General features: G+C 39.9%; 1 protein-coding gene across 2 annotated transcripts; it reads left to right on the top strand.

The window, feature by feature from the left end:
* Window positions 1–604: 604 nt before the first annotated feature.
* On the top strand, window positions 605–13,005 carry reep2 (receptor accessory protein 2). Of its 2 annotated transcripts, none has more exons than XM_026940550.3 (8): window positions 605–843; window positions 3,213–3,285; window positions 5,458–5,534; window positions 5,738–5,858; window positions 5,944–6,057; window positions 6,296–6,428; window positions 8,893–9,062; window positions 9,418–13,005. In XM_026940550.3, exons 1-8 carry the CDS (start codon window positions 812–814, stop codon window positions 9,493–9,495), a joined length of 798 nt encoding a protein of 265 aa, XP_026796351.1. In that variant the 5' UTR covers window positions 605–811; the 3' UTR covers window positions 9,496–13,005. The 2 variants fall into 2 exon arrangements, with proteins under 2 accessions (XP_026796351.1, XP_026796350.3); XM_026940549.3 differs by lacking the exon at window positions 605–843 and adding an exon at window positions 887–3,102.
* The last annotated feature ends 1,988 nt before the right edge of the window (window positions 13,006–14,993 follow it).

Consider the following 14,993-nt stretch of genomic DNA (forward strand, 5'->3'; position numbering starts at 1 on the left):
CGGTGTTCTAGTTAATCTCAAAGGTGTTCAGTGGGGTTGAGGTCAGGGCTCTGTGCAGGACACTCGAGTTCTTCCACTTCAGCCTTCACACACCATGTCTTCATAGAGCTCGCTTTGTGCACAGAGGCATTGTCATGCTGGAACAGGTTTGGGCCTCTTAGTTCCAGTGAAGGGAAACTGTAATGCTACAGCATACAAAGACATCATGTACAGTTGTGTGCTTCCAACTTTGTGGTAATAGTTTGGGAAAGAAGCGCTTATGGGTGTGATGATCAGGTGTCCACAAACTTTTGCACACACATAGTGTATCAAAGATTAAATCTGATATCTCAGCCTTCATTCATTCAGGTATTTATTGATTTATTCTACTGATGTATTACTATCTTTATTTATTGACCATTATCATAGTTATATTTGCATGACTTGGGACTAACAAGCTGTTAAAGCCATGTTGCTTTTTGATGCTGTTCCTACATTATCAAGGACAAATTGATTTAAATGGCCACTGCCCCTTTAAAAAATAAGATTCGATCTCAAATGACTTCCTGTTTTATATATAGTGCGCTATACCTCGGGTACAAGCCGTTATTTCACACCCTACATAGTGCACTACTATAGGGCATAGGGAGTCATTTAGGACACGACCAGTCGATATGCTGTGGAGCAGATCTCAGTGAGCAGGAGAGATGTCGGTGTAAGGTAAAAAAGGTAGCCGTGATTGATTTGAGCCAGCGTGTTATTTCTGGTGGTGGAAATGGTGGTGATAAGTGATTTCCGGGGATAAGTGAAACATCCAGAAGCGGTCGTCATCATGGTGTCGTGGATCATTTCCAGGATGGTGGTGTGAGTAATGTTATTGGTTTTCTTTCTGCTGCCATGTCTGCTCCCTGCCCAGGCTCCAGACTCTCCTGCATCCTGCCTTGTAATGCCTGAAGCCTTAATAAAATTCAATATATATATACATACACACACACACACAAAAGAAGCTAAATAAAAAACATTTTTAAAATATCCTTTAGCTATAATGTAGATATTTACGTCCTAAAAACGATTAGCTCGAATGCTAATAAACAGAAAACATCTGTTTTGCTTGTCATGGTGTAAATGGACGCTTTTAATTAGCTATCTTTTGTGGATAAAAAAAAATACTAAATAATACATGTAATAAAAATGAGTATAAACGAAATATTTGAATTAAACAGTATCATTAGCAAAAAAAAAAAAAATAGTCGAGTAAATGTGTTTAATAGGCATTATTTCAATGGAGGTTTGAACAGATTGACCTGTTATACATTTTTTATTTTTTGTTTTTAAATGCAAATTTCAAAATGGTTCCTGGCTGTCGATTTTCAATGCGGATTTAATGTCATTTCAGCCTTAACTGTCTTCATTATCTATTAGACTTTGCTGTCTTCCTTACTGAAGATTCTTATTATTATTGAATGGACATAACTGGAAGTATGAAATGGATACATACATAGATGTATACATACATATAACCTTTAACATGTTTGATCAAGGCTAAATATATTCAAATATGGATTAAACCTCAGCTCGGATGCCCATTTAAATCAGTAACAAGGCCGCCACCTGCCACAATCTCTCTCTTTTCCCTTGTAATCATTCATTCATCTTCAGTAACCTTTTACACTGGTCAGGGTCACGGTGGATCCAGATTTCTATCCCGGGAATGCTGGGTGGAAATACACGCTGGATGGGACAACAGGTCATTCCAGGACGATTCTCCGTAATGAAGGTTTCTAATCTGGTCCTGATGACTGACAGATTTTATGATCCCACTACACTTCTCTTCAGTTCTTTTCATTTCTCTTCATTTCAGTTTTCACATTGTGTTTTGGCCCTAAGTGGTTAAGCAGACTAAACCCGAGTCAGGTGCTTGCAGTAACGTGACTTAGAATGAGTCATGCAATTTTCCTCTCGGAGTGAATCTTCGAGATGATCTGGACTATGTTCCTGTGGTTAAACCGTCACTGCTTGAGCACAGAACCAGAAAATCTGCCTGGTGGCAGCCACACTAACACAGAGACATCCCAGTGGAATTCAAGTGGCTCCTGAGAAAACTTTTTGATTAGTGGAGCGCAAAGGACATAAACGTCAGTTCTCTACTCAGAATCATACAATATCCACTGCTGGGTGCCATTACTTTTGAATATAGGTCCATAGGCCTAGATCTTTCCAAGCTGATGGTTGTAGAGTAACACTGTAAGGCGATATGGCCTTCATTGCCTGTGCTTAGAGTGATCAATATCTTTCGAATGGAGGTGCTGTAATCTTGGAGAGGAGCAGCAAAGCATCATGGGAGCGTGACTAGTGTAAATAGGACAGAGAGTATGTGTTCAGCCACGCACAGTCTCACTGCAGTGGATCTGACCCACTCTTTCTCGATTCACTGGATAACACACACACAATCCGTGTATACACACACACGCAGCTGACGTGTGGTCTGTTTGCAGTGAGTAGGTGAGGTCTGTGTCATGTGCCATACTTCAGTGACCTTTGTTCCTGCATGGAGAACGGATCCTGTCCCATCAGCACAAAATAGAATCCAGGAAGTGTGTGTGTGTGTGTGTGTGTGTGTGTGTGTGTGTGTGTGTGTGTGTGTGTATATGAGAGCACGTGTTTAAATATGTGGCTCACAAACTGTGCGTCTGGTTCTTTGTGTCTGCTCCCGGTGTAGATCCTCCATGTTTCCATCTCTCACTCTTGCTCTATTAATGATGTATTTCTTAACATCACTTTATATATTATACATATTTATGTTATATGATAGTCAAGATGCATGAAATAACCATTTGTTAATAGATTCTTTATCTGAGTTGGGAAGGATGAGTGAAATACTCACTCACTGGGACTGACTGGCACAGAGGCCACACCTCCCTCATTAGGACTGATGGGCACAGAGGACACACCTCCTTTACTGGGACTGACTGGCACAGAGGCCACGCCTTCTTCACTGGGAGAGCTGGGAGCTTCAGATTTGCTTCCTGGCATATTTGCCATTTCTGACTTAGACCTATGTTTTGCAATAGACGTTGTGCTTCAGGTTACCCCATTTTACTTCAAGATGCTTATTGCGGAAATGTAAGACATCTAATTCATCTCTGTGATTGTAAGCTGAGCTGGAATGAGTTTACTGGAACACGCAGTGTATCTGTCCTGAATTAATGATTAAACATTTCTCTCTCTATCAGCCTGGCATTTGGGACCCTCTACCCAGCTTATTCCTCCTATAAGGCAGTCAAGACGAAAAACGTTAAGGAGTATGTGAGTATTCCAGCATCTGACCTTCTGTTTGTTTACCAAACTCTAATGATCTGCCACAGAATCATTTGCTGCTCACTGTTTTGATGCCAAATGGTTTTAAATAACATGAGCCAGTGCAGGAAGATAATTAACAACAAGGTGGTGGGATACATTGTAATGCAAAGTGGAGTTACTGTTAAGACCCTGAATTTTTTAAAAAAATTGGTTTTATACAACAGCAGTTTGACGACAGTTACAATTTTTATTCATTAAAGTATGACACGTCATACTTTTTTGTCCATTTATGGAATATCTGTGAAAAAAGTTAGTTCCTGTTATGACGTTTGACGTGTGATGCTCTATTTTTTTTCTCTGTCTTTAAGTTAATAAGACAAAAACATACAGCTTGTCACGTTAATAAGAAACCAGACAGTTCAAAGTCCTCTGTCTTGAACATTTTCACATGGTGGAAAACTTACTGACTGTTACAAAGTTGAGACTCTAGTGAAACTGGAGACTCCTTCCATAAATCAACATCTCCTTACAGAAAGTTTCACCATTATCACATAAACTTCAGTGATATGATTGTCTTTCTTAAAGAATGTATTAGAACAAACTCCATTAATATAAACATGTTATTTGAAATACAGCCTGAACTACTGTCAGAGCTGATCTTATAGAAAATTAATCAACATCTTCTGACCAATCAGATTTGAGAATTCAGCTGTGCTGTACTCAGCTGGTGGTCTGATTGGCTTTAAAAAAAAGAAAAGGGATTATTTAAAACTTTTGATATGAAAAGCCAGGTCACTGTTTAGGGTTTGATACTTCATGTTAATGTTTCCTCTCTTGGGTTATCGTGGAAGCCTTTTGGTAACCCAGGCACTGATGCCACTTTGTGGCATGGTCACCATTCCTCCATTAAAAGAGGCTTTTTGGTGGATTCTAAGTGGCACAGCTGTCTAAAGTTCCACCCTAGTATCAGCAGATCAAGAGTTCAAGTGAGAGAGAGTGAGAGAGAGAGAGAGAGGGAGGGAGAGGATAATTGACTGTGTTCTCAGGCCATCCCTCCCTACCATTACCCCTCTGTTGATTAGTGTTACACTAGCCAATCATGACCTCTCTCTTGTCAATGCTTTCCTCCAAGCACATTCAACTTGCCCTATGACACCGTAAGCAGCAGTTCAAAAAGATGTGGTGGCTTTATGTGTCTAAAAAAAAAAATGTTTGCAATCACATTCCCATATTATTGAAAGTCATGTGAGCTTAATAATTGTGTGAGAGAAAACTGGGTGGTGTATAATAGAGGTACATGATCTGGTCAGAATGTTATAATTTTAGTTATATTGCTGGTTTAGGGCTTGTAATGAGTTAAACATTATCAGAATTGCTGGATCATGATCCATCCCCCAGACATGCTCGTCTGGCATGTCTGTGATTTGTCAAACACACAAAAAAAACCATTTAGTGACTGTTGCAAACAACAGTATTTAGGGTACTTTCACATCGATTAGTCCATTTGCTGAGTCCGAATCAGAGCAAAATTGATACTTTTGGCTTGTGTGCTGTTAAACGGACCGAAAAGCAAAAAACACTTGGGCTGCGGGGCATGTAGGGCTAAAAAACACACCCTTCTTTTATACCTCTTCTTTCTCTCAAAACTTTCATCTATTGGTCAGAAATATGACTATGGAAAATGGTAAACTTTTACTAAGTGTGTACTGCATGGATCCGGCAATAAAAAAAAAATGATTAAATACTTATCTAAATGACTATATATGTCAAATATCCAGACCACATGGTATTTCTGCAGCTCTACAGCTCTGTCCTTTGGCTCAGTTTGTGCCTCATATCTATAAATATAAATTTGTGCAGCCGATTCACAGTTGAATCTCTTTGTCGCTTGAATTGAACCGTGCTAAAGTTTGTTTGCTCATATGATCTTGGGCTGGTTGTTGTAGTCCACAGGTGAGTATGATTGCTGTGTTTACACATGCACAAACGAACAACACCAAGAGGGAAAACACACCAGGGTTTGAGTCAAACGGGCTAATCGCACTATATGAGCATCCTCAGAGTGCATCTGTGCCAAACTTTTACTGCATGTCATCCATGAGTTGCTACAGGTGATGAGATTTCGTGATTTTACTCTGCCTTGTGTGATGCGGTTGTGTATTTGTGTGTGTCCACCAGGTCAAATGGATGATGTACTGGATAGTGTTTGCGCTCTTTACCACAGCAGAGACGATCACGGATATGGTTCTGTCCTGGTGAGTGGCCTTCACACACACTGCTGATGTGGAATAACATCAGTGATACTAAAAGATATGTTTTCTGTGTCTCTAAGTGCAGTGTAGACATCTGCTTAGTTTAGTTTGCTAGAATATCTCACAGATGATTAATGTTGTATGATGTAGCATACTTGTTTGTATGCTGTATAAGTCTGCGAAGTACATATTTGATGTTTCCTCAGGTTTCCTTTTTATTTCGAGCTGAAGATTGCTTTTGTCATCTGGCTGCTGTCACCGTACACGAAAGGCTCCAGCGTCCTGTACCGCAAGTTTGTGCACCCCACGCTGTCCAACAAAGAAAAGGTCTCGCTTCTCAGACCTTATCTGCTCTGTTAGCCATGCATGTACAGGTTGCTCACCACTGTGTGTGTGTTTGTGTGTGTTGTAGGAGATTGATGAGTATATTGCTCAGGCAAAGGACCGTAGCTATGAGACGATGATGCGCTTTGGAAAGAGGGGGCTGAATATCGCAGCCACAGCAGCAGTCACTGCAGCCACCAAGGTGAGGAAGAGCACACTGTGGTGTCTGAGAGTACAGTAGTGTATGTGTATATATATGTGTGTGTGTGTGTGGAGTGGAGTGCGTGGCATTTGTGGTCTACACATACAATGTCTGGGTGTGTTTATAGTCCTGATAAACTAATGTCCCTGTCAACTATTGGACACATTAGAGCTGACCATCCAGTAAGAGTGTGTGTGCAGTGTGTGTGTAGTTGTGTAACCGTGGGTGTGTTGTGCAGGGTCAGGGTGTGTTGTCGGAGAAGCTGCGCAGTTTCAGTCTGCAGGATCTGACGCTCATTCAGAATGAGGAGGAGCTGCTGGATGATGAAACACACACTGCTGCTACACTGCCTCGTGCTAAAACACGTACAGGTATATACACACACACACACACACACACACACACACACACACGCACGCACTTATCATTTTTATCTTGTTAAATTTTTAATATCACATGGATGAGGGATTGTGAGGTTTGAATCCCGAAGAAGCAAACCCTTTTCTGCTTCGCCATTTGGAAACATTTTTTTTTGTTGACTTCTAACTGAAGCATTTCCACACTCAGATCTATAAATAACACTATTTTAATCAATTTAAATTATTAATTTAATTGCCATAGCAAAGTGTACATGTAGGCCCAGTCTAAATTATTACTTATGATCGTTGTCAGACATGTTTGTTTAAAATACTGCAACACTAATTACTGTGATTGCAGAAACGGAAAGTGCATTAAAATTTGAAAGTTTGTGTCGTAGATACTGTACATTAAACAGGCATTTTACATAACCTCATAGCCTCAGATTCCTGTTCTTCGAGTGGAACGTGATGTGGTCTTCTGCTGTTGTAGCCTATCCACCTCACGACTGAACATGTTGTGCATTTCTTGCGGATGCTTTTCTGCTCACCTCGGCTGTAAAGATTGGTTATTTGAGTTACTGTAGCCTTCCTGTCAGCTCAAACCCTTCTGTCTATTCTTCTCTGACCTCTCTCATCAACAAGGCATTTCCACCTGTAGAACTGCCACTTATTGGTAGTTGTGAACAATAACTGAAGCTCTTGACTTGTATCTGTGTGGTTAAATGCATTTTGTTGCTGCCACATGATTGGCTGATTAGAAAATTGTATGAATGTACAGGGATTCAGGTGTTCCTAATAAAGAGGCTGATGAGTGTGAAGCAGTAAATAGATACATAAAAAGTTAAAAGTACATCTTAACAACTCTTTTATACTGACACAATACAACCCACAAAAGATTTACATACTGGTTTTCAAGTCTTTTTTTTTTCACTTTAAATTTGCTTTAGAGTTTGAGTCTAGGCGTTAGTGTTTAATAAACCTGCTCGGAGTGGAGTTTGTAGTGCAAGGATGTTTTACAGCATGAGTAAAACCTGCTGATTCACTGAGTGGAGCTCAGCAAGGCAGCCATTGTCTGAGCTCGTCGTCTTTATACTGCTGCTGATGTGACCAGCATGTGATTATAGAGAGAGAGAAAAAGAGAGACAGACAAAAGGTTAGGCCGGTCATGTGCTCTGGCTGTGCTGAGAGAAAAAAGGATTGTGCTGTTGAAGTCAGGCTCATTTCAAAGGGTTATGACCCAGATTAAACTATGATATTTGCCTTTCAACCAGATTGTGCACTTATAAGATTTTAAACTTTGAGGTTATAGTTATAGTAATGAGATCAATGACGATTCTGTTCAGCCTGTAGCACAAAGCGACAAGGCTGCATTCACGAGTAGTTAATGCCACCCATTTCAATGACCGTTTTGTGAAACTGTTGGATGGCGAGCTGAATGTCTGACGGCTATGAATTAAAAACAAGGGGAGACAAAAAGAGTTGCCTAAACTTCAGAGGGAAACTTGGGCACTATAGTATGCTATATGATAAGCCTCATTTGGGATACGAGAGTCATGTGACTCATTCATCTGTCTAGAGTTTTCAGTGAGACCGTGACCGAAAATGTCATACGATTAAGCAAGAAATAAAGGAATAACGTATCAGTCCAAACCCTCTTTAGCCCTAATTTTGGAAAAGGAGTGTAATGTAAATATAGTAATGCTTGAAATAACATACATGTTATTTCATATATATACACATACACATATATCAAATTTTGTGTTAGGCCATCACAGCCAGCTATGAATTAATGAGAAATAAGTGTGTTAATTTGTTGAGCTAACATTACCAAGACAATGAATAAAATTGAGCAGACTAACATGTTATTTAATGCAGAATAACAGTGGTCTTTACATACAGATTTCCAGAATTTAGTTTAACTATGAAAGCCCTCCAAGGCCAATTCTCAGTGTAGGAGATGTGGCCTTAGGGGCTGTTAGTCCTAGTGAAGGAGGTGTGACCTCAGTGCCTGTCAGTTGTAGTGAAGGGGATGTGGCATTAGGGGCTGTTAGTCCTTGTGAAGGTGGTATGGCCTCAGTGCCTCTTGTTAGTGCCTGTTAGTCCTAGTGAAGGAGGTGTGGCCTATATGCCTGTAAGGCTTAGTGCTGTAGACATGGCTTTAGCACCTGTCAGTACTAGTAATGAAGGTGTGGCCTCAGTGAATCAATCTAAGTGAAGGAGATATAAACTCAGTGCCTGTCAGTCCTAATAAAGGTTACAGGGCTGTATCTCTCACACATTGAGATCAGATCCCATACTGAGATGTTTATACAGAGATGTATTTATAATGCACTGAAAGACGTATAATGTTATTAGGATGTGTTGCATTGAATCAGAGTTTTAGACCCCCTAAAAACTGAGATGAAAGTGCCAGTATTTGAGTGAATGGTAGTAGAAGTCTGATGAGTGTGTATGTGGGTATGTATGTTCTGCTCAGTACGGGCCACATCCATACCGACAGACAGCGAATCACAGCTTAGTTCCCGGTCTGATGGCGACCAATCAGATAGCAGGATGGAACACTCAGATGAGGACGCTGCTGACAAAGTGCCCAAGCGAACAGCTAGCATGAGAGCAGCAAAGAAACCAACCACTGCTAAGACAGAGGTACCGGTGAACACACACACACACACACACACACACACACACAAAATGGTGGAAAACGCAGCTGGTTTTTGGCTTTTGTAGTCATCAAACTGTGGAGTCACTGCTGCAGGGAGATCTGCCAACCAGCACTGTGCTCTTAGTTATATCACTCTATATATTCTCTCTCTCTCTCTCTCTCTCTTCTCTTCTCTTCTCTTCTTTTTCTACTTCACTGAAACATGCTGTATTAAATTTGCACATTTAATATTAGAGGTGTCTGTGTGTATGTGTGTTGCCATTCACACGTTTTAATAACTTCTCCTTTTTTTCTTCTCGTTCTCTTTCCTTTCCTCTTGTAATGTTTGTTATACCCCAGACAGTTAAGACGGTGAAGAAGCAGCCAAAGAAGAAGAGCACCACCACGACCAGCAATAACGCAGAGACGCCACCTTGAGATCCCAGCCAAGGCCACATGTACACTCACACACACACATGGCTAATTCTTGTAATACTCCTCACTATAAACACTAATACATTTGGAGATAGGGTGTGACACACACCCACACACACAGACACACACACACACTATCTCACTCACACTCAGCAAGGTCATTGTTGCTTGTTATAGATAGTTTTTCAGCTTCTGTATTGAAAATGCTGTAATGTGTGTGAGAGTGTGTGTGCAGACTTCTCACTACTCAAAACGTCCTCTGTAGGCCTAACTCTTAGTGGCATCCCTCTAAGTATCTTTACACACTTCATCCACTTTCTCACAGCTCCCCTATGTTTTAGGACATTGTGTCTTCCTGTCACTGTTCCTTTTTAAGCATGTAGGACATACCGCGTGGGACTTGCAGACAGGAAAAAAAACAATGAGAGATGGAAGGATGGACTCATAGCCTGTTGGCTTAGCTTTTCGAGACTCTCGCATGCAAGCATAATGAGTCGATTGAAAGTAAGTGGTGGATTTCAGGGCTGCAAGCACAGCTCTGTCTTCACTCCATACCACAGAACATTACTCATCATCGGCTCTGAAAGATTTACGCTTAGGGAGAGGTTCTGTTTCTCCAAAAGCTCTTGCTGTTAATGAGGGCTTTATTGGAACTGTTGCTGGAAACAGTCAGGCTTCACTTCATGTCTGTCTTCTCACTGAACAGCACAGTTCATTACGGCTAACACAATAGCCACCTCATTGGGTTTATATTACCATTATAATAAGAATAATGAAGGCTTATAATAGACATGCAGAATAGGGACAGGCACTATGACAACAATATCTTACGACAGAGGATGTCCCAATCTCACGTTTTTTTATTTTTGATATGGTACCATTATCAGTATTAACCGATATCTGATACTGAGCTCATCATGAAGGTCCTGAACGGCCTGATGTATCCAGTTCAACTCTCTCCAAACTTCTATTGCAGAGTTATCCACGTCATAAAATATATTTCCAGCTCAGTTCAGAAATAACATTAAATCTGATCCAGTATTGATCCCCAGATTCAGATCAGTATCAGATCTGACACGGATGCTTGGTGTGTCGATACTAATCGAATCGGTGCGTCCCTAATGAAAATACTTGAGATTTTCACATAGGGACATGCAGACAGACAGACAGACAGAGACAGAGACACACAAATAACAGAGACATACTGGCAGACAGAGACAGACAGAGGCATACAGACGGAGATGCACTGACAAAGACATACACAGACACGCAGACAGAGACAGACACATAGAATGAGACAGACACACTGACAGACAGAGATACACTGACAGACAGAGACAGACTCACAGATGGAGAAACACAAGGGACAGACACAGACACAGACACAGAGAGACAGAGACAGTTAGAGACACACAAGGGACAGACACACAAGATGCAGAGATACACGGAGACAGACAGACACACACACACACACACAGAGACACAGAGACAGACTCGCAGACTGACAGAAACAGACAGAGACACACAGAGAGGCACACAGACACACATGACCGTATAAAACAATTTAAGTAATGAGAAAAAGAAACAAGAGATAACATTTCAACATCCAGTCAGCTACTCTGACTAACGATGGAGTCGATCAGTACTACACTTTACTGAGAGTATGATGTGTATCATGGCGTGGTTAATCCTGATATCGGGATCATGTCAAATCATTTCGTTCATTTCTACTGCGTACGATCAGAAGACACTCAGCCCGTGTGTCGTGGCATCAGGCAAATACTGTGGCACATCTGAGTTGCTGGTAAAAGCATGTGTTTACATATTAAAATATGGCTTTTTAGCTGTTTTATTTCTTTTAATGGAAGTGTGAGCTTGACAGTATGCGACTCAATTCAGTGTAGAATTGAGTTCTGTGGAAATATTTAATCAGATGTAGGAAAGTTTACAGCATGCCATGTTGTGTGTTAGATGTGATGAAATTTTTTTGTTTTTTTTTTTTGGTGATATAATGGAATTAATGGAAACAGCATTGCTGAAGGCTAAGTAAAAGATCCAATCTGGAGCCTAGCTCACGCTATCCTGCTCATTACGGTTGTGTCAAAACCAAGGAATTAATTTATTTTTCTCCCTAATAGTCTTGTATATTCCTAAAGTCACCGTTTGGCTGATTAATTCTTACGATTAAAGGAAAGAAACTGTCTGTCTGCTGACATTTTTGTGCACTACAGCCCTTGACAGTGAGTTTCATTGCCTCTATTTTAAATGGCATCTAAATTCTCCACAGGCAGGATTCTGTCAAATCGGCTTGAGAGCTGATGCTTAAATGTAGATGAGAATCTGTTTTGCCTCTTAGCAGACAGTGTAGATACTGATTTCAGATCAGTTGTTTTATATCAGCCTCCAGCTGTGATGTCAGGATTGATTAGGTTTTGAGTTGAGTAACTGGGCCATGCAGTTTCTACAGAGAACCAACAGCAGGCGCCAAAGTTTCACTGAAATAAAACACAAAACCAGGCGGCTCTGAAAGGTCTAATTTATAATAATTTATTACCTGTTATTAGCTAGTTTGACTTGTAATTCGAATTGTTTGGGTTCAATCCAAACTTTCCTAAGCTAAAACTATAATTACTGTCAACTTTCATCCACGTAATGTGGTCTCTAGGAATAAAAACTATTATTGCTCTAATCAATCTAGCCAAGTTATTATTGTACATATTGAATAGTTGGCATTCGTTCGTAATTTAAATCTGCACTGGAATTTATTTTACAGTTAAAGGGGCTGCAAAAAGTTTGCTCTAATGTATATTATTATATGCATCAGGGGGCAGTTACATACTTAGGGCCTCAGCTGGACACTACTGGAAAAAAATCTAAATGTAAATATTAGAATACTTTTGACTGTACAGAATGAGCTTGCTTGCCTTACTCTCTTTAATGGTGTTCTTTTTTTCCCCTCCGTTTTCATCATCTCTGAATATTTCTCGCTTTTATGATAGGAGAGCTGTAAAAAGGACCTTGTGTGTATTGTAAATATTGATTGTTTTTAATTTGCATTCATTCTCATTTCTTTTGTCAGCTTAAGAACATGAGAGGTTATTTTGAGAAAACATCATAAAAATGTAACACATTCTCCGGCTTCTCCGGATTTTCTTTTTCATAAGATAATTCCCATGTGGTAAAGAAACAATACATTTGTTCTGCATTCTGTCACTCTTTCGTCTCTCATTTTAAATTGAACTTTTGGACTTTGAGAGAGAAAGCATTGAAAATAGTATTCACAGTATTGTAATGCCAGTTAATTTCACATTCAGATATTGTCTTCTTTCTTTAGGGAATATTTCCTGCATCATATTCGCCAGCATTATTCTTGTGTATAGGACTTTAAATAGTGAGACAATATTCAGCACTAATATATTGTTTGTGCCAGTAGTCAATACTCCACTATAATAAGAATGAGGCGGAAATGGAAGAATTGCTGCTCTGTACTGAAATAAAAAGATGATTAAAGCACTTATGGCTTCTTTCTTAACTGTCTTTATTTTTTATTAACTGAAAGGACCGAGAGAACTTCCATCCATCCATTTTCCATACCGCTTATCCTACACAGGGTTGCAGGGTAGCCTGGAGCTTATCCCAGGGGACACCATCGTGCACACACTCACACACTACGGAGAATTTAGAAATGCCAGTCAGCCTACAACGCATGTCTTTGGACTGGGGGAGGAAACTGGAGTATCTGGAGGAAACCTTGAAGCACGGGACAACATGCACACGTCGCTCTCACAGGGTGAAGGAAAGATTCGAACCCCCTGGAGATGCTCAGCAACAGTGCTAACCACTAAGCCACTGTGCCACCCACTGAGAGAACTTGTATGTAGAGAATTTTTAGTTTCACTAAAATTGCAAATTTAACTTACCTAAAAAGGAAAAATCCACCCTGAATGAATTGCATATTAATCTTTTATTAACGTGCGACCTTCAGTGACACCCAGGATTTACTTTGTAGAGAAATTTAGAGTTTTTTTAGTTCAAACTTCTGTCATCAACATGTCAGTCTATTTTCGATTTACCTAACAGTTTCCTACATTACCCACAATGCTGTTCAACTACCTGCTGATAGTGGTGCCAGTGGGATTTATGTTACAATCCATTGTACTTGGAAAGTTCCAAGTCGATTATCCCAGAGTTCTTATCTAAACGCAAATTTGTATGGCTAGTCTCCAAATTTGCTAAACATATAAAGAAGCTCTACATGAATTATTTCTGAGAGATTGGCAAAGAGAAACATGACAATGATCTGTTGTGGGGGTGTTTTGCTGGAAAAGAGACTGGTGCACTTCGGAAAATCGATGAAATCATGAGGAAGGAGGATTATCTAGAAATACTGAAGCAACATCTCAAGACATCAGCAAGAAAGTTAAAACTTTGGTAACAACTGAGTCTTCCAGCAGGATAATGATCCTAAGAGTACCTTCAAAGATGTAACAACATTGCTTAAAGACAATAAAGTGAAAGTATTGGAGTTTCCATCGCAAGCCCCGACCTGAATCCAATAGAAAATTTGTGGACTGAAGTGAAGAAGCATGTCTGAGCAAGGAGGCCCACAAACCTGACTGAGTTACACCAGTTCTGTCAGGAGGAACGAGCAAAAACTCCAGCAAAGTATTGTGAGAGGCTTGTGGAAGACTAACCCAAGCATTTGATTCAAGTTCAAGCAATTAAAACTCAATGCCACCAAATACTAACAAAGTGTGTGTAAACTTTTGACCCACTGAAAAGCCAATATAGCAAATAAAAGCTGAAATAATTCTGTCTTTGGGCTATTATTTTGAAATGACCTCTTACGGAAATAGAATAGAATACACTAATTGATATAACACAGGAAATATATGGTAACATGAAACATGTGGAGTTGTGAAAAATTGAGTCTGAATGTGTTTAGCCTAGGTGGATGTAAACTTTTGGCCTCAACTGTATGTACTTTGCCCAGGATAAAATGCTCTACTGAAATTCAAACCAAACGGTATGATATCTAGGTGTGATTGCTTAACAGTTTTATCCGAAAAGATAAAGAAACTATATTCTGTGATATATAGTAAAAGTTTCAGGGCTGATGTTTAAAGATTGAATGATTTTCTGTGGCCTTATGTGCATTTCCAGTCCTGTGCAATGCTCTGCTGTACCACTGAGTGCTGCTCTTCACCAGCACACTGCGTCTGTGCGTTGCGATATGCGAGTTTATGAGTGATGACTAATACTGAACTAATTCTGTAGTGTGCATATTATATCCCTTTAATGAGTTCCTTCATTATCTTGAGCAATTAAAACAGTCTAATGGACAAACAAACAACGAAACACTCATTATATCAGTGCTGATAATTATGTTGAATCAAATGAATCAATATTGACGTGCATGTTTGCTCTTGGTTGCGGAATATTAAATGATTAGGAGCGCCATATGACGTTGCATGCTGTATAGGGTTTTAAATTAGTAACAG

Source organism: Pangasianodon hypophthalmus, chromosome 7, assembly GCF_027358585.1.
Source record: "Pangasianodon hypophthalmus isolate fPanHyp1 chromosome 7, fPanHyp1.pri, whole genome shotgun sequence".
Lineage (NCBI taxonomy): Eukaryota > Metazoa > Chordata > Actinopteri > Siluriformes > Pangasiidae > Pangasianodon > Pangasianodon hypophthalmus.